The 21,462-nt window shown below is 36.8% G+C and overlaps 1 protein-coding gene and 1 pseudogene across 18 annotated transcripts in view; one reads left to right on the top strand and one right to left on the bottom strand.

Moving 5' to 3' along the window:
* The window catches only part of CADPS2 (calcium dependent secretion activator 2), a 586,770-nt gene that overhangs the window by 72,006 nt on the left and 493,302 nt on the right, over positions 1-21,462 (bottom strand). For all 18 annotated transcript variants that reach the window (XM_045846981.1, XM_045847023.1, XM_045846989.1 and 15 more), the window contains one exon: positions 7,634-7,790. In XM_045846981.1, coding sequence (XP_045702937.1) covers positions 7,634-7,790 — 157 coding nt within the window. The remainder of the gene's footprint in view (positions 1-7,633; positions 7,791-21,462) is intronic.
* LOC123824086 lies at positions 12,364-13,508 on the top strand (annotated as a pseudogene).

Raw genomic sequence — 21,462 nt, 5'->3', positions numbered from 1 at the left:
TGAGAAATCCTATTTTTGACCAATATGCTCAAAATCAGACTGCTAAAAATTCTACTGAATGTGAATATTGGCTATTTTATGTCTCTTATTTTAATGAAGGTAGCAAAGGGAGAACTTTTTCTGTTCAGTTGTGATACTTGGTAGCAAATTATTACAGCCTGCAAAATTAGGGGGGAAAATGGAGATTGCCTACATTTCTTCAGACCTGTCACAAGTGGTGAATTCTGGCCAAATGTCTGCTCGTGTTTCAGTACAGTGTTGCTTTTTATATTTCAAAAATCAAGTTATAAACCCACATTCCAAAGTTTTAGAAAACTGGCAATTAGCATTATTTCTTTGGTAACTAGATCCAGGAAAGGGGAGCGTGAAGGGAGTCAGGGTGGGGAGAGAGAGTGGGAGAAAGAGAGAGAGAGAAAAAGACAAAATAAGAAGAAAGCACACGCTGAGGGACAAAGAAAAGAGAGAAAATTCAGTTTCAAATGGTAAGCCCACAGAAATACATACCCCAGCGCACTTCTGTGTGTAAACGCGTGCTCCTTTTCTCAGTTGCCCATATGCCAGTTTGCATTCCACTCCTATCAGACACTGTCAAAAGCCCTCTTAATATGTAGCCCCAGGCACCAGAGTGAGTGCTTCTCTCTTGTCCATATGGTTTAACAAGGGTAGGTTAGGGTTTGGAGTTGCCACCTGTCCAAATCAAGCCTTCACAAGGCACATTCTCAATGTGACCTCATCTACGAATGCTTCTGACATTGGAGCTGAGGTGTGAAGGGAGAAAGGACTGCTCAGAAGGAGTTTCAAATAGTGCCTGTGAGAGCCTCGGTGGAGGACCAGCACTTACTTTGTTGATAAAAATAATCTTTTTTTCCTAAAGATTCTGTTTCCAAATATCACCTTGTCAGAAAATAATGAAGCATCAATGACATCAAGCACAATGGTACAATTAGAAACAGTAAAAAACAAACAAACAAACAAACAAACAAAAAACCCCAAAAGGCTTAAATAGATGGTCAAGTAGGGATGTGGATGTGCCCAATTATTTTGAACATCCCAATAATTAATAAACTAGGGTTGATTGTTTATATGCCAAAAAGAATCTTACATTTATAAAAACACTTGTCATAGGCTTTTAATAGTAAGATTCCAATAGATAATTTAAACCAAGATCCAATTAATAACAATTATTGAGACAATCAATAATCATTAGGTAAATGAAGGATAAGTAGATAAAAGAGTTCATGTACTGCTTTTAGGGTAAAAATATGTTGTTGGCTCCTGAGCCCATATAAACCATTTTATATTGTGCCACCCTCTTCCAATCAACATTAGTAGAATACTAGGAAAAATAATCTTCCCCTCTAAAATTCTAATCAGGCATTTTGGAAGGAAACAAGTAATTCTTGATCAACCAAACACCAACCACAATAAAACAACAGACTTCACCATAAAATAATTATTCTAGGGACTATGAATTATATCAGCTATGAACAATGCAAGTACCAAAGACTAAGATACAAAATTAATATGTTACTTTACATGTTGACAAATGCACATAAAGAGGATCTCAATCACAGGAAATACGAACACAGGCTTCAGGAGGCAAGGAAGGAAATACACGCACACTCCCCCCCCGCCGCCCCCCAAACTAAAACCCCTTGAGATCTAGGAGCAGCACTTAGTGGAGAATCTGGCACATGAAGTAAGAATTTAATGTCTACTTATTGAATAAATATCAATAAAAATCTATCCTCTACAGGAAACTCTGAGAACATCCCATTGAAGTTTAAGTAGAATAACAAACTCATTGGATTTTATTCTCCTATTAATTAAAAATCAGTAAGTATTTTTTATAAGTTTGGTAATATTAATGTATACCTTTACTTGCATAATCTCTAATGCTGCACCAAACTCGTCCTTTCCCCTTAAGGCACTTGTTAAAAAATATTCACCCACCCACTGAAAGTGACAAGGAATGGGAGCACTTGTCTTATAACGTTCATTACATTTGGGCAACAAATCCAAATTCAACAAATCCAAGTGTGGGTTCCTGATGCTCAGGGGGCCTCTAGCAGTTGCAGATGTTCTTGCAAATCTACAGTGAAGGATACCTAGGCATTTAGGGAAGATTACCTTCTTTAAGGCACTAAATTCTAAAAAAATTATACAAAGCAGATTGAAATCTAAAAAGGTCTACATGTGATAAAGAAACTAGAGCAGTACTGTGGAATTCAAGTGAAAAAAAAAACAGCTAGTGATTCCTTGCTTTTATAATTCTCTTACTATACTAGCCAGTAAAACAAATTCTAACATGTAATTTTGAATTCAATCATCTCTGGGGACTGGAGTTAAATACATTTTCACATTTCATGGTTCTTTCATCATCTGTAAATGTGGTTATCTATGAACTAGGCTGGCACACAGCCCTGCTGTACTACGGAAGTTATATCCCCTCTGTGTTGCTCCTAGCATGTGGATGTACAGATATATCTATAAACACCAACTCACGAATCTCAGATGCATGGCTCATTTAAGCACTTGAGGTAGAATAACACGCAGGTGTCAGCCTTCCATATTTCAAAGCTTGAAGATTAACCTAATATACAATATGGTGACCTAACAGTTCTTCATTTGAAAGAAATCTGAAAAATCATCTCTGATACAGCCTAAGTGTGAGAACAACCCAGCGGGATTTCCACCTCTTCATTTCTTAATGAGTTTTTTTGATAATGAGAGGTGACTTTGCCAGTCACTCTGGGCTCTATTATGGCTAATTTGACTCCACTTCACTCTCTTTGTTAATTATTAACACTAGCCTTTTTATCCTCATGAGACATTCCAACTTTTCTTTTTTCGATTTTTATGAGCCCATCCTTATGAAGGTGAAAGTCTTGGAGAATAGGTTTTCACTTAGTGTAGAGCTTGAATATTTATTATTCATTTAGGCAGAGATGCTGTGACATTATTATATAAGCACGGGTGTTCTTTGGGATGGCTTTAATGTGCTAGCAATGTGAAAAGGCTGTTAATTAAAGAAGAAGCACCGTGGTATTTTTCACTTGGGAATCAGTTCCCAATAGAATGGTCATTTGCCACTTGCTAGCATATCCACAGATTAAAAGGTGACTAGCTCCAAGAGTCTGCCTTTCAGTGGTGCTGAAAGAAATGATTTGTGCCATTTGCAGATGGCTTTCATTTGGCAGAAGCAGTCACTTGCCATATCTGTATCGACAGGACAATTGTGGGAAATAGCATGCACGGGTAGCATCTATTTGTACATGTTTTGTAGTCATTCGGCATCATTTAAATACCACGTTAATTGCTTCATTGTGAAAACATGTTTCCCCTCAATTTTAATACATCTCTTTTTCAAAACTGTTTCCTTAGATACCATTTAAAGGGGTTGCCCATCCACAATGATCTCTTTAGTTTGAGGGGAGAAGATGAGGGTGGATGGAGGCAGGGGGAGAGGCACAGGGGAAAGAGACTCAGCGGAGGGCAGTATGTGTTGGACAGAAATGAGGAGCCCGAGTTTGTTTTCATCATCAGTCCTGCTCTGGGGATCAGTGGGCGAGTCTGTGAGGGGCGGGAGATTAGGGCCAGTTGCTGAAATGATGGTGCAGCTGGTACTCTTCCCTTGAGGAAAACCATATTTCATCTCCAAGAGTTTTTAAGGCTAAGACTTTCCCTAATCATGCTCAACTGTAAGAAAAGGCACATGACCCAGAAAATATTTTTTCCTCTTAAAACAGAAATTAAATTATTTTGGATCCCTTTCCCCAATTATAGTTCAGTCCCCAAAATTCTCATCATGGATGTTTCGTGACGTACACACTGAGATGATATGTACCCTTATCTGGCATTTTCTGTACTCTTTAACCAACTCTCTTCCTCTGTCCCCACAGCTCAAGACCCTATAAATGTTATTTTAAGAAACCACCTATCTTCCTTAAAAAATCGTATTATTTTATAAGTGCCCCTAGAATCTGCTTTTGTCACTGTAGACGGAGATAGAACTAGGGACTAAGGAATCAGACCTCACTTCTCTGTCCCTGACACCCTGTCGGCGAGCCCCACGCCGGGTACCTTGCCTCTTAGGGCTTCCGTTTCCTCAGCTGGAAAATAGAGGGTCTTGTCTAAGACCCCTTCCCCTCTTCTCAAGAAAAAATACCTATTCTGGAATATCAAAGCATAAAGATTTTAATGAAAGATGGCAAACAACCAGTGGAATACCTAAATTAGTCATTAAAAAACAAAAACAAGTCAGCTATAAAGTTTTTAAGGTACAAATAAAGGACAAATTCTAACTAATACCTTAATTAATTGGAGATATATTAGGAATTTTATTATGGAAAAAGCAAAATAAAATGTGACACTATTAATAATAAATCACAATCATTTAAAAATCTCTGTATAATCAGTGGCACACCACGGGTGAGGAAACAGTAAGCACTGTTACTCAGCAAGTTATCTCTGGTCCCAACACTGGACATTTCAGAGCAATCTGTTCTTGTTGCCCCTGGCTGGTTAAAGCTGCGAGTAGTTAGAATTTGGACTGTAACTCTAATGGGGTCAGTATGATAAAACCTGCCGTACTGTGGCAGTGATGTAAGGATCTTTCTTTCAATGTGGGTTAAAAGGATACAAGTTTTGTATTTTCCCATTGGCTTTCAAAAAGGACAATTTGGAGGCAGTATAGGTTAACATTTAACTTCTAAAGAGAATTCACTAAATCACTGCCTAAATATTTCAGGAATTTAATAAAATAAACACAGTTATTAACATTATTATCAAAGGTGATATTAATAGCAAAAAATATGTTTCACTAACTTGTGAGATATTACTTGGCAGTTTTGGCTTTGGGTACCTTGTGAGTTTGGGAAGAAAGTCACTGCATTCTATGCCCCCAGCTCATACCGCAGCCCAAAACCAAAAGGGAGTTACAGCACTGGGCTGTTTTCCTCTGAAATAATTGATGTTTTCTAAAATCTACTAATCACCACAAAATCAAAGCCAAGATCTAGACTTAATCCCCAAATACATAATACTCAGAAGACATCAGCAAAAATAATTTTGTGTTTTGTTTGAGTAACATATACCAAAATAACATAAGTTAATACTTTATACATTTAATTATAATGTATAATGTATAGAAATGGTTTAAAACAGGAAAGGAATAGGTACCTATTTTGAACTAAATATTTGCAAGCCTGGCTGAAAATCAAATTTCTATAATTCTTATTTTAGTGTTATTTTGATATAACTCTCACAAATTCATATTTGCAATGTAACAGCACTTTAAAAAAATAAATATCAAAAGATGTCAACTCACTGGAGTTGCAGTAGAGGTTCCTCAAGAAAACTTCTAAGAAATCTACAACATGTTTGGCTTTTTTCCATAAATTCTAATATGTTGAATAAGTTAAATGATTTATCATGTTTACTAACAGTATGACTATCAATATGAACAGATATTTCATTTTTAATAAACTCCAAAATAATCTAAATATGATCAATTCTTGGGTTTTCATGTAAACAGAGAAAGTGATGTTGGAATAATCCTACATTAACTTATTCTCATTTAGGGAATTAATGCACAACAGAAGTATTTATTTCTGGCAACAAGTTTGTTGTTATAGTTTTGTCTTAAGTTAGTATTAAGCCTGTCTGGTGATTTCTTAGCAGACAATGAATGAAGGTGAGGGAATGGCAATAAAGAAGGTTGTTCTGAAACTGCTAGCTGGCAGGAGGGAACCAAATTGGAAGTTAAAATCTAGATGAGGATAACTTGCAGAATGAATGATTCACATACAGATAACTGAATGTGGGTTAACAACTCCCAAGAGCAGAATTGTGGTTGAATCTCAAGTAGAAATTGTAGCTCACTTCTTTGATTTTTGAATAGAATCTTTTGGAAATAAAATATGAGAGAAAATGAGTAAGATGGTTGAAAGAATCAGGACTGAAGTTTTATTAGTTAATATTCATAATATTTATTTAGCATTTATTATATATGAGCTAGTATTGTATTTAATTGTCACTGCCAATGACACTGCAGGCACTATTATTTTCCTTCTTTTATAGATAAAGAATCTATAATTTACAGAGGTTAAGCTATTGTCAAAGGTCAAGTAGCAAGTGGTAGAGACAGATGTGAATCTGTCAAAGCCCATATTATTAATTACTATAACATGATGCCTCTCTTACTATAACAGGCATTCTTAACCCAGTGTCCTATCTGGATGTCTGTGGGGAGTCTGATACTACACACAATTTCCTATCTGTGTGAATTTTCCCCAGTATAACAGTTGTAGTTTTAGCAGAGACTCATAAAGATGAACCAAAGAAAGGTAAGAAATAATGGACTAGAGTTATGAACAAAGCTGACTGATAGAGTAATTTAAAAAAAAACAAAGATAAGTATATAAACTTAAATTTAAGTTTAAACTTAGAAGTACATAGTAGTGGTGTCCCGGAAACAGAGCAGCAAGAGGATCTAGTTTCAAATGTTTAAAATGCATGGACAAGGTGACTAAGGTCCTACGAGGGCTGGAGCCACCATGGGCCACAGGAAGACAGGCAGAAGAAAAAGGCGTCTCTCATTGGGGTCTGGGTTACTCAGGTCACATGTGAGCGCTGTGTTCTTGTCAACACCACACTCCCGAGCAATAGTGGAAAATGGAGTGAAGTCTATTTAGAAAAAGGTGACAAGAATGATAATGAGCATGAAAACCCTATCACGTGAGGAAGAGTTGAATGGCCTGGGAATAATGGCTTAGAGAAGGAAATACACAATAGAAGAAGGCTGTTACGCTGATCAAATAGAGCAAGTCAGAACCAGAGTTTAGCGGGAGCCAGAGCTCAACCTGGTCTACAATGGGAAGAATTGTACAGAACAGGTAATTAGTGACCTCATGATTACTGCAAGTGTTGAAGTAAGCCTCTCAGTAGCTATTAAATGAAAGTTTAAAGAACCATTATACAAAAGGCCCAGGAATCTGTATGTTAACAAGTGCCTCCCTAAAACTCTGATGAAAAACTAGGTTTGTCCTGTTTGCTAGAAGACCATGTACCAAAATAATTGCAAAAGTTACATTGCTTTGGGGAAAAAATCTCAACAGAGCACCTATGCAATCTCTTTAACTTCTAAATACTAAGAGAGCAAGCCAAACCATATAGCAATATTACACTAGCATCTTTAGAATCCCTTTCAGAAAACAATATTATCATAACACATATTATTAGAAGCCTTAACATAGCATGATTTCTAGAATAATGATACTTTTCCAAGATGTCTTTCAAAGATCAAAAGTATTCTAAAGTGCTTTAGAAATGTTAACCTTTGGAAACTTTTTGATTCACAAGGTACACTGAGAAGGGTGTCTGTGCTATCATTCCTCAATGAAGGCAGGAGGGCAGGAACCAGTGGAGCTCCAGGGGCCAGTGGAGCAAGGTGGTAGTGCTGCTGGTTTCCCCAGATCCTGGCCTGATACACTCAGGGAGGAAGAGAAAATATAATGTTATGCATTTTGACTTTTGCTGCACGGTTGCAAGAGCTCTGTAAATACATATCTGCACACACAACATTCTCTCACCCCACCCCATTTCACAGACTAGAGCAAATACAAGTGCTTACTGTCATTTCTGAGGAAATTATTAAGCAGCTGGAAAAGAGGAAAACTATCCCAGGAGTCTTGTGGCTGAGCCTCCAGTGCTGTATCCATATCCACTGTGAATAAAGCCCAAAACTTCTCTGCATGCTCTGCCAATAAATCCGGCCACCAGGCAAATGCCTGTTAAAGGATAGAGAAATAATGTAAAAATACATTACTTGTTAGAAACATATGCAAATATTATACCCCTTGAATGCACGTCATTAGAAGTGCAGTTGTAGCCCCGGCTGGTGTGGCTCAGTGGACTGAGTACCGGCCTGAGAACCAAAGGGTCGCTGGTTTGATTCCCAGTCTAGGGTACATGCCTGGGTTGCGGGCCAGGTCCCCAGTAGGGGAGGGGGGGTCAAGAGGCAACCACATATTGATGTTTCTCTCCCTCTCTTTTTGCCTCCCTTTCCCTCTAACTAAAAATAAATAAATAAATAAAATTAAAAAATAATTAAAAATAAAAGTACAGTTGTAGTGGAATATTGTAGAGTATGAAACCAAATGGTTAATACATCTTTCAACAGAAAAGAGAAATGCTGGACATGACACCAAAACATTCAAAGTAGTTATATTTAAATTATGAGAGATAAGGAATTTTTCTTTTTGCTTTATATATTTTTGAAATGCTCTAAGTTAAGCATGTATTTTTAAAATAAAGCAATGGCAGCCATTTTAAAGATTTTATTTTATTTATGTTTAGTGAGAGGGAAAGGGAGGGAGGAAGACAGGGAGAGAAACATCAATGTGTGAGAGAAACATCCATTAATTACCTCTCACATGTCCCCACCTGGGGACCTGGCTCAAAATCTAGGCATCTGCTGTGACCAGGAATTGAACTGGCAACCTTTCAGTTTGCAGGAGGACACTCAATCCACTGAGCCACACTAGTCAGGGCGGCCAGTGTACATTTTAATTCTACTTCAGATTTCACAGTTTATTCATTGATCCTTATTATTTAAATATGTGTATCTACAAAATTTCTTCTCACATTTAAAAATTCTTATTCTTTATTTGTAGTGTATTTTTTATAAATCTAAGGTCCAGCTCTGAATGGTGTGACTCAGTTGGGTATTGTCCCATTAAGTGAAAGGTCGCTGGTCTGATTCCCGGCACGGCACATGCCTAGGTTGCACGTTTGTCCCCATTTGGGGCATGTGTATGAGAGGCAACCTATCAGTGTTTCTTTCTAACATCAATATTTGACTTCCTCTTTCTCCCTCCCATCCCTTCTCTCTAAAAATAAATACATAAATAAAAATTAAAAGGAAATCTAAGGTCAAAAGTTAAAACACACTTTCATAGAGATTTCCTGACCCTCCTATGTGAATTAGGTTCTCTTAAATATAATTCAGATATTTATTTATTTTACTGTATGTAGTACTGCATACAGGACTACATTTGTGAATATCTTCATGTCTGCCTCTTAAATTAGATTTTATACTCAACCAGGAATTTTCTAATGCCTTTTAGGTAATGGCAATAATCACTTTTAAAAAGTTGTGCTGTTTAAATGGGTAAAAATAATATTTACTTTTTCGAAAGTTCTTGAAAATAAGCGTGTACCATGCTCATGGATTAGAAGAATTAACATCATCAAAATGTCCATACTACCCAAAGCAATTTATAGATTCAATGCAATCCCTATTAAAGTACCAATGACATATTTCACAGATATAGAACAAACACTTCAAAAATTTATAAGGAACCATAAATGACCCCGAATAGCTGTAGCAACTTTGAGAAGGAACAACAAATTAGAAGGGATCATGATACCTGATATTAAACTATATTACAAGGCCACTGTAATCAGAACAGCCTGGTACTGGTATGAGAACAGGCACATAGACCAATGGAACAGAACAGAGAGCCCAGAAATAAACCCAAGTCTCTATGGTCAATTAATATTTGACAAAGGGGGAAGCAACATAAAATGGAGTAAAAATAGCCTCTTCAACAAATGCTGTTGGAGATCTGGACAGCTACATGCAAAAAACTGAAACTCGATCACCAACTTACACCACACACAAAAATAAATTCAGGTGGATAAAAGGCTTAAATATAAGTTATGACACCATACAATTCCTAGAGGAGAACATAGGCAGGAAAACCTCAGACATTCCATGCAGCAATATTTTCACCAATATCTTCCCTAGAGCAAGGGACAGAAAGGAAATAATAAACCAATGAGACTTCATCAAAATAAAAAGCTTCTGCGTGGCTAAAGAAAACATCAGCAAAATGAAAAGAGAACCAACTATACGGGAAAACATATTTGCCAATGGCACCTCAGGCAAGGGCTTGATCTCCAAAATATATAAAGAACTTACATGACTCCACTCCAGGAAGACTAACAACTTAATTAAAAAATGGGCAAAAGAGTTGAACAGACACTTCTCCAAGGAGGACATACAGAGGGCCCACAGACACATGAAAAGATGCTCAACGTCACTAGCCATCAGAGAGATGCAAATTAAAACCACAATGAGGTATCACTTCACACCCACCAGAATGGCCATCATAACCAAATCAACAAACAAGTGTTGGAGAGGATGTGGAGAAAAGGGAACCCTAGTACACTGTTGGTGGGATTGCAGACTGGTACAGCCACTGTGGAAAACAGTATGGAAGTTCCTCAGAAAACTAAAAATGAAACTGCATTTTGACCCAGCAATTCCACTGCTGGGATTATATCCTATGAACCCTGAAACACCAATCCACAAGATCCTATGCACCCCAATGTTCACAGCAGCACAATTTACAATAATCAAGTGCTGGAAGTAACCTAAGTGCCCATCAGTAAATGAGTGGATCAAAAAACTATGTTACATTTATACAGTGGAATTCTATGCAGCAGAAAGAAAGAAGGAGCTCCTACCCTTTGCAACAGCATGGATGGAATTGGAGAGCATTATGCTAAGTGAAATAAGCCAGGCGGTGAAAGACAAAATACCACATAATCTCACCTTGAAGTGGAACCTAATCAACAAAACAAACAAGCAAGTAAAATATAACCAGAGACATTGAAATTAAGAACAATCTGGCAGTAGCCAGAGGGGAGAGGGAGGGGATAATGCTGCATAAGGGGAGAAGGTTTTTCAGGAACAACTCTGAAGGACACATGGACAAAACCAATAGGGGGTGGAAGCAGGGGAGGGAGGTGGGGATGGCTGGGGTCAGGGTGGAGTGGTGGGGGATAAATGCAGACAACTGTACTTGAATAACAATAAAATAATTAAAAAAAATAAAAGAAAAGAATGTGGCTTGATTATGGATCACAGCACCAAGCCTGCCTGACTGTGAAAACCAGCAGCAGACCAGCCAACCTACAGGCCCTGGCAGCCGGCCTGCTTGTTCGTGGTCCCTGCCAACTTGCCCACCCAGCAACTCTGCCTGGGCTGACTAGTGAAGGGTTTTCCCTGAAGAAGCAACTTTTTAAAGAATGGAAGAGGTGACTGCTTCTTCCAATGTGCAGACACCAATGCAAGGCTACAAGGATCATGAAGAATCAAAGAAACTTGACACCAACAAAGGAACAAAATAAAGTTTCAGTAACCACCCCCCGCCCAAATGGAGATCTATGAACTAATTGCCTGAAAGTGTTAAAAAATCATGTTAAGCTCAGTGAGCCACAAGAGAACACACAGAAAACAAAATGATATCACGAAAACAATACATGAAGAAAGTAGTAAATTGTACAGAAACCATAGAAAACAGCCAAACAAGTATTCTTTCTTTTTTAAGGGTGGGATAAGGGAGTTCTTTTTTTTAAAGATTTTATTTATTTATTTTTAGAGAGGGAAGGGAGGGAGAAAGAGAGAGAGAGAGAGAAACATCAACATGCGGTTGCTGGGGGCCGTGGCCTGCAACCCAGGCATGTGCCCTGACTGGGAATTGAACCTGTGACACTTTGGTTTGCAACCCACGCTCAATCCACTGGGCTACACCAGCCAGGGCCCAAACAAGTATTCTTCATCTCAGGAATACATGATCGAAAAATTCAACACAGAATTTCAATAGCAGATTTGAACAAGAAGATAAAGAATCAATGAACTTGAAAACAAGTAATTTGAAGTTACACAGTTACAGTAACAAGAGGAAAACAAATTAAAAAAATAAAGAAAGCCTATGGAATGTATGAGACCTCTCTAAGAAAATGGATGATACCTATTATGGCAGTCCCAGATGAAAGAGAAAGGGGCGGAAAGCTTATTTAAAGAAATAGTGTGTTAAACTCCCCAAATCTGGATAGGAAAATGGACACCCAGATTCAAGCAGTCCAAAGGACACCAAATGGCTGGACCTAAAAAGGTCTACACTGAGACACATTATAATTAAATTGTCAAAAGTCAAAGACAAAGAGAGAATTTTGAAAGTAGCAGAGAAATACGACTCATCATATACAAGAAGCCCTCTTCCCAATAAGGCTATGAGCAGATTTATCAGCAGAAATCTTGGAAGCCTGCAGGTAGTGGTAAGATATATACAAAACGCTGCCCTGACTGGTGGCTCAGTTGGTTGGGTGTCATCCCACAAAGTGAAAGTTTGCTGATTTGATTCTAATTCCCAGTTGGGGCATAATGGTGTGTCTCTTCTCTTTCTCTCTCCCTTCTCCTCTCTAAAAGTAAATAAATAAAATAGTTCTTAAAAACTTATATACAAAGTGCTAAAAAAAACCCCTGCCAACCAAGAATACTATCCTCTAAAGATGAAACAAAATTGTCCTTTAAATTTAATGAACATTGTGGGAACATTTTCCTCAAAACTTTTTACTCCTCACAAAGATCCCTTTACTAAATTAGCCATAGAAGTTGTTCTCATATTGAAAGGCTCTGGTAATCTGGAGGCAATGTACATCCTCAAGAAGCTGGCAGATTCCTATTTAGATGAAGGCTTTCCGTTGGATAAAAAAAATTGAAGCAAATCAATCAAAACAAACGGAAAATGCTAAAGTTCTTACTGCAAATACTGGTATGGGTTCAGACAAAAAAAAAAGATATTGGGTTCCTGTGTAGTAGTTGATTCTACAACAAAGGTTGCCAAAATAAAACATGTAGAAAAGGAAAAAAGGAATGGAAAAGATGACTGCATTTTTAAGCATGGGATAAATTGCTTTATTAACAGACAATTAATTCACAACTAGCCCAAACTGCTCTTTGGTGTTGCTGGTCTTATGGCTATTGGACATGCAAATTTTGCAGGTGTGAAATGCCTGGGTCTTGTCACAGGTGGTAAAATTGCCTTTACCTTTGACCACCCAGAACCTGTGAAGCCTAGGAGTTGAAAGCTTACTGAGGAAGTTATAATTGGAGAAGACAAGCACTTTCACTTTTCTGGGGTAGCCCTTGGAGAGGCTTGCACTATAATTCTTCATGGTACTACTCAACAAATTTTATATGGAACAGAAAGATCTTTGCATGATGCTCTTGTTGTTTTTGCCCAAACTGTGAAGGATTCTGCAACAGTTTATGGAGAAGGCTGTTCTGAGATGCTGATGGCTCATGCTGTGACACAGCTTGCCAGAAAACACCAGGTAAAGAAGCTGTTGCAATGGGGTCTTATGCTAAAGCACTGAGAATGTTGCCAACTAAAATAGCTGACAATGCAGGCTACAACAGTGCAGATCTGGTGGTACCATTCTGAGCTGTCCACAGTGAGGGCAATACACCGACTGGACTTGATGTGAAGGAAGGTAGTATTGATGACATGGAAATACTAGGTATAATAGAAAGTCTCCAAATGAAGTGATAAGTTCTTCTAAGTACAGCTGAAGTAGCAGAGGCGATTCTACACATGGACAACATTATGAAAGCAGTACCATGGAAACGTGTCCTTGATCATCACCCCTGTTAAGTATTTCTGTATGCTGTTATGCTCTGGAACAGTTCATAGCAATGTTGTTTGAAAGACTTTGACTTCTTAAAGAAGACTGTGGAATTGAAGTTTATCTGTGGTTCTTACATCCTGAGGTCTGAACATTTAGCTGATGTTTTATTTTAACTTGGGTCTAATTTATTTGCTCTTTATTTTCCATAAAAATCAGTTGATTTAAAAGTCCATTTATCATACTGTGCATCAAAAAATTGAACAATTAAAAACATTAAAATAAAAGTGAATGAGCAAGCAAAAACTGAACAAGTATGTCACCACTAGATCTGTCTTACAAAAAATGATAAAAGGAATCCTTCAAATGGAGACAAAATGTTGTGAATATATACAGAAACACAAATGTATATGAAAGTATAAATCTCACTGATCCAGGTAAATACATGAACAGTAATAGAATATTATAATGGTGGTACATACATCTTCTTAGCCCTAATGTAAAATCTGAAAATGTATTAACAACTACTAACACAAAAATTTGTTCATGGATACTCAGTATAGAAGAAATAAATTCTCACATCAATAACATAATATGTGTGGGGGGAAATAAAAGTGTAAGGTTTCATATATGTTTCAATTGAAGCTGTTATCAGTTTAAAATAGAATGTTCAAATCTCTGGAGTCCAGTTGAGGGGTCAGTCCTTATCTGGATAAAACAAGATACAACTATATGTTGCTTATAAGAGACCCAATTTAGATTTTAGGACACACATAGGTTGAGAGTGGAGGGATAGAAAAAGATATCCCATGTAAATGGTAACGAAAAGAGAGCAGGGATAGCTATATTTACATCAAACAAAGTAGCAAAATAATTGCCACAAGAGACAAGGAAGTTCATTACATAATGACAAAAGGGTCAATTCACCAGGATGATAGAAATATATACATACAAATATATATATATATCTCATCAAAGCACTGATATATATACAAAATACATTAGCAGATCTAAAGGGAGAAATAGAGAGCAATACAATTACAATAGAAAACTTCAATACTGTACTTTTAATAATAGACAGATCATCCAGACAAAAAGTTAATAAGGAAATAGCAGACTTCAACAACACTATAGTTCAAATAGACCTAAAAAATATACACAGAATATTTCACCCATCAGCAGCACACAACACATTCCTCTTAAGTATACACAGAACATTTTCCAGGTTACATTACATGCTAAATCACAAAAAATGTCTTAACAAGTTTAAGACTGAACTCATCCCAGCTATCTTCTCAAACATCAATGGAATAAAATTAGAACTTAATAACAAATGGAAAAGAGAAAATTCACAAATGCATGGAGATTAAACAAGACACTCTTGGACAACCACTGGGTCAAAGAAGAAACCAAAAAGGAAATAGGAAATATTTTGAGACAAACAGAGATGAAAATAAAACATACCAAAATTTATGGGATGCAGTAAAAGCAGTACTAAGAAGACTTTAGAAAAATAAACACCAATAGTACATTTTAAAAAAGACAGATTTCATTTAAAAAAATCACATGTTACAGCTCAAGGGACTAAAAAAAGGAACAAATTAAGTCTGAAGTTAGAAAAAGAAAAAAAAAGAGACGGGCATAAATAAAGAACAAAAAAAGATCAATGAAACTAAGAGTTGGTTTTTTAAAGGTAAATAATATCAATAAACCTTTAGTTAGACTAACAGAAAAAAGAGAGAAGACTCAAATAAAATCATAAGTGAAAAAGAAAACATTACAACTGATGCCACAGAAATAAAGATAATAAATATCATTATGAACAATCATACATAAAAAAACTGGACAACCTAGAAGAAATGGATAAATTCCTAGAAACGTACAAACCATCAAGACTAAATCAAGAAGAAGCATAAAACTTCAACAGACCAAAAACAAATAAGGAATTTGAATTAGTAATAAAAAATTTCCCAACAAGAACAGCCTAAGACCAGATAATATGAATGTTTCCAATCCATGATCATCAGATGTCTTTCCATTTATTTGTGACTGCTTTAATTTCTTTCACTGGTGTTTTATACTTTTTTTTAAAAAAAATGGGATTTGAAGACATTTATCAAGTTCTGTTTTTGGTGAAAAAAACGTAACATACATTTATTTAGCACTACCTTGTGGAATAGACAAAGGGAAGCTGAGGAAGAGGCTTTTCCTTTTCCTCCTCCATTGCTGACGACTGGCTGATGAGTAATTACTTCCTGCAGTAGTGGGCAGCACATTTAACACTTATTAATATTCTCCTTCCAGAGAAAGCAGCAATTCACCATTTTCTTTCAGTTCCTTAACAATGTCCAGCCCTCCAATGAGCTCCCCTTTCATACACAGCTGAGGATATGCTGGCCACTTGGAGAATGTTTTCAATCCTTGCCATACTTCATCCTCCAACATATCAAATGTCTCATATTCAACACCAGTGCTATTTAGTATTTCCAGAGTTTGCCAAATCCACATTTAGCTTCCTGTTTGTTTTCTTTCATAAAGAGCATCACAGAAGCTTTATTTGTCACTACTTTGAGCCTTGCTTCTAATCTGGGAGCTTTAAGGCAAATTGTATCTAGTTTTTCAGATGCTTCCAGCTGCTTCACTGTCAAGTCCTCCTATGAGCATGCCAGAAACACAGAGCTGAGAATTCTTGAAAAACAGAAAGATGGCATCAGAACTAATTTCATATTTTTCAGGTACTTCAGAAACAGTTTCAGCTTTCTACTTTGCAAACAAAAATTGGGGTGTTCTTTGGCTAACTGTGACATCATGTTGTTCATTTGATCACACTGTGGAACACATGGTGCCCAAAAATGGATCACAAGGGGGCACTTGGCTCTGAGGCACAGCAGCTCATCAAACTGCTGGGCTGAACCATCGTCCACTCTGCCTCTGCCACCCCCTGAACCATCCATCAGTGTTTTATACTTTGCACAGCACAATTATTCTACCTCCTTGGTTAAGTTTATTCCTATGATTTTATTGGGTTGGCCAAAGAGTTTGTTTAGTTTTTTCCATAAAAGACATATTTTTCATTTTCACCAATAACTTTATTAATTTGGGTATTTTGAGTATGTCGACTATCTCCCATGTGGTATTATGTTGATCTAATTAATGTCTTGATTTGATTGCTATCAACTTTGACTGGTTTAAATGACCCTGGAGCGTCATCCAGTGAGAATCTCTAGCACGAAACTTTGTAAACCACTTTTGATGTTTTATCTGTCACAGCACCTTCTCCATACAGTGTACAAATCTTTCTTTTTGCATTTCAGTTGCATTTTTACCTTTCTTAACATAACAAACTGCGTGCCAAAACGTTGCATATTTTCTTCCACTTTCAATATTAAAATGGCTATGTAAAAGTTCTCCAATTGTGATGTTTTTCAAATGTACACTGATATGAGAGCTGTCAGAATACAATATTGTTTTGAATGAAGTTCCAGACAACTAAGCACTCCTACAGACATCCTTTTGATCAACTCAATATTCTTTTTCATGCTATTGTAAGTGAGATTGTTTCTTAATTAATTTTCCAAACTGACAACCCTTTGGTTTACAGAACAGCTCTCAATCCATTAAGCCACTCTAGTCAAGGCTCTTAATTTGTTTTTCAGATAGTTTATTGTCAGTGTATAGAAATGATTCTACATCCTGCAGCTTTGCTGCATTTATTTATTAGTTTTAGTAGTTTTTTATAGTCCTTATGGTTTTCTACATACAAGAGCACATCATCTGCAAAGATAATTTGACTTCTAACGTTGGATAATTTCCAATGTGGATGCATTTTATCTCTTTTCCTTGCCTTATTGTTCTGACAAGGATTTTCAGCACTGTGCTGGGAAAAAAAAGTGGTAAAAGTAGACATCTTTGTTAAATTCTGGATATATAGGGGAATTTTTCAGTTTTTCACAATTGAGAATGATGTTACCTGTGGACTTTTCATATATAATCTTTACTGTGTCAAGGTAAGTACCTTCTATAACTAACACGTTAAGGGTTTTTATCAATAAATGATGTAAAATTTTATTAAATGTTTTTTCTGCATCTACTGAGATAATCATGTGATTTGAAACCTTCTTTTCTTAATGTAGTGTATCACCTTGATGATTTATGTATGTTGAACCATCTTTGCATCCCAGAGATAAATACCACCAGTGGATTTATGATCCTTTCAATATGCTGTTGGAATCAACATGCTAATATTTTGTTGAGGATTTATACATCTGTATTCATAAGGGACACTGTCTAGTAGTTTTCTTTTCTTGTAGTGTCCTTGTCTGGCTTTGATATCAAGATGATGCTGTCTTCATAAAATGAGTTTCAAAGTATTTCCTCTTCCATTTTTTTTGGATGAATTTAAGAAGGATTGGTCCTAGTTTTTACATTGTTGGAAGGTTATTGATTACTGATTCAAATTCCTTATTTGTTTTTGATCTGTTCAAGTGTTCCATTTCTTCTTGATAGCTTGCATGTTTCTAGGAATTTATACATTGTCATATTGTCAATATGACCTCACATTTGAATCTACAGACTTAATGCAACCACTTTCAAAATCCCACTGGCATTTTGCACAGAAATAGAAAGCATAATCCCAAAGTTTAGTGGAACCACAAAAGACCCCAGATAGTCAAACCAAACTTGAGAAATAATAAAGCTGTTCTTGATTTCAAAATATATTACTAAGCTATGGTAATTATAATAGGATACTACTGGTAAAAACAAACAAAGAAACAAATAAACCAGACACATACACCAATGAAACAGAAGAGAGAGCCCAGAAATAAACCCATGCATATATGGACAACTAATCTTGGACAAAGGTGCTAAAAAAAAAAAAAACCACGAGGTGGAGAGGGTTTTAATAGATGATGCTGAGAAAACTAAGTATCCACATGCAAAATAATGAAATTGAACCCTTTTCTTACATAATTCACAAAAATCAACTAAAAAATATCAAACATAAAATCTGACACTGTGATTCCTAGAATAAAACATAGGGGAAAATGCTTTTTGACATTGGCCTTGGGAATAATTTTTTGGATATGACACCAAAACTACAGGTAACAAAACAGAAAAATAAGCAGGACCAAATCAAACTAAAAAGTTTCTGCACAGCAAAGTGAAAAGGAAACTCATGGAATGGGAGAAAATGTTTGCACAAAACATATCTTATACAGAGTTAATATCCAAAAATACATTAGAAACTCCTACAGGTCAATAGCAAAAAGCAAGCAAACAAACAGAACAGTAACAAAAAACATACTACATGGTTAAAAGATGGGCAGAACTCCCCTCCGCAAAAAAACCCCTGAATAGACATTTCTCTGAAGAAGACTGACAAATGGCTAAAAGGAATATGAAAAGGTCCTCAACATCAGTAATAATTTGATTTTCAATAGCAATTAAAAACCACAGGGAGTTATCACTTCACACCTATTAGAGTGGCTATTATAAAGGAAATAAAAGAGAAGTTTATTGAGGATGTTGAGAAAAGAGAATGTTTGTACACTGTTTGAGGGAATATAAATGTCAAAGCTGATGGACATTATACTAAGTTAAATAAACCAGACACAGGCCCTGGCTGGTGTGGCTCAGTGGATTGAATACTAGCCTGCAAACCAAAGGGTGTCAGGTTCAATTCCCAGTCAGGGCACTTGCCTGGGTTGTGGGACAGGTCCCCAGTAGGGGGCACATGAGAGGCAATCACACATTAATGTTTCTCTCCCTCTCTTTCTCCCTCCCTTTCCCTTTCTCTAAAAATAAATAAATAAAATCTTTAAAAAAACAAACCAGACACAGAAGGACAAATAATGCATGATTCCATTTTTATGAGGAACCTAAAACAGTCAAATTCATAAAAGCAGAGAGTAGAAAGGAATTTTTCAGAAAGTAGAATAGCTGGCGGGGGGGGGGCGGTTGTGAAACAGGGACATATTATTGAAAGGGTACAAAGTTTTGACTATACAAGATGATCAAATCCCAGAGATCTGATGTATAGTGTAATGCCTATAGTTAATGATACTGTACTCAAAATTTTGCGTTTGAGCATATTTTGTGTTAATTCCACATACAAAAAATATTGTGGAATTCTCTGGTCACAGTAATCTCAGTTTTGTTTTAATTTGCATTTCCCTAATTATAAATAAGCTTATACATTTTTTCATATGTTGAAGGGCTCTCTTTATACCATATTTGGTGAATTGTCTTTTCCCTATTTAAAATTTAGACTTTGGTTATAACTTTTTAATCAGCTAACTATAAAACATTCACACTTCTGTGATAGAGATATTTTTATTCTTCCAATTAAAATTAATTAAAAAAAAAAGATTTTATTTATTTATTTCCAGACAGAGAAGGGAAGGAGAAAGAGAGGGAGAGAAACATCAGTGTGTGGTTGCCTTTCTCACACCTCCCAGTGGGGATCTGGCCCACAACCCAGGCATGTGCCCTGACTGGGAACTGAATTGGTGACCATTGCAGGCCCAGGCTCAATCCACTGAGCCACATCAGCCAGGGCAAAATTAATCATTTAAAAAAGGTTTCATCATACCATAGCCAGAGAACTTTCTAAGGCTTTCCCTATCTGCGACTATGGTGCTCAATCCTCCCCAGGAAGCCAAGGCCGCATTGGGGTGAGGCCCTGACTTTGTCCAGGCAGTGCTCGCCTAGCACCCGCCCACAGCATGCACTCCAGCTGGGAGCTTGCCCACATCCACTCAGCCCTTATCCTGCATGAGGATAAGGTGACAGTGTTGGAGGACAGGATCAAGGTCCTCAGTAAAGCAGCTGGTATAAATGTTGAACTTTTATGGCCTGGACTGTTTGCAAAGACCCTGGCCAATGTCAACATCAGGAGCCCCATCTGCAACATAGGGGCTGGTGGACCTGCCCCAGCAGCTGGTGCTCCTGCCCCCTCTGCCGCTGTTACCCCAGCTGAGGGGAAGAAAGTGGAGGTGGAGAAAGAAGACCCTGAGGAGTCTCCTGATGGCATGGCTTTGACCTTATGAACTAAGCCTCTTTTGTAACACGTTCCATAAAAAGTTGATCTTGCCCACCTCCCCTCTGCCAAAAAAAAAAAGAAAACCCTTGTAAGAACATTTGAGATTTACAGTTGCAAAATGTCACTTAATGTCTTCAAATGTAAATTAGATTTAAACTACAAAACAAAAAACAAATGTGGATTATAAAATATTAGCACTTTGAATATTCTCAAAAAACATGTCACAAGAATAATGTGCAATATATTAATAAAAATTTTCACTGTGTAACTAAAGGAAGGGAGCAAAACAAACAACACACTTGAGAGTTAGGGACCATTCAATGCCTGGCCCTATGTTTATAGCTTAAACTGTTGGAAATGAGATGCTCTATTTAAATTGAGCTGTTGCTCTTTGAAAATATTATCTGACTACTTTTTATTCAAATATCTTCTAGAATGGGTGTCTGGCACACAATATAAAAGTGAAAACTAAAACAGCACACACAATTTCATTACAGATAGCTACCCTGTCCTTCAGGGCTGCAGTGTTACCTCAAAACAGGCATCTGAGAGTCTTTGCTCTGGGCAGAGCCAGAGAGAAACTAGTAAATGCAGTTCTGCAGAGAGAGACATTTACGAAGTCTCACTTCCAGCCACAACCAATACCTCTGCAGAAGGTTCAAATTAGATCAGCATTGTCTCAAGACTGAGAAAGATTTCCAGAGCTCTTTTAAAAGTTAACTTCAAAGACAGTGCTATGGTGGGAAATGAAATCAAATGGAACAGAACTTTCTTTAAAAAAGTAGTGTCAAGGTGTCAAGATTTTTTCATCAACTCAAAATTTCCATTATGCTTCGCAGAAGTATCTAGTTATGCCTCAAACTGCATTCCCAGTAATGTGATTCCTGAAAGAAGTAAACCAATCTGTGATAAATGCTTACTGTTCTAATGATGACTAGAGA

This window comes from Phyllostomus hastatus, unplaced genomic scaffold (assembly GCF_019186645.2).
Source record: "Phyllostomus hastatus isolate PE091 unplaced genomic scaffold, TTU_PhHast_1.1 phas_contig_118, whole genome shotgun sequence".
Lineage (NCBI taxonomy): Eukaryota > Metazoa > Chordata > Mammalia > Chiroptera > Phyllostomidae > Phyllostomus > Phyllostomus hastatus.
Note: the sequence above shows the minus strand (reverse complement) of the source record. Positions and strands in the feature narration are given on the sequence as shown.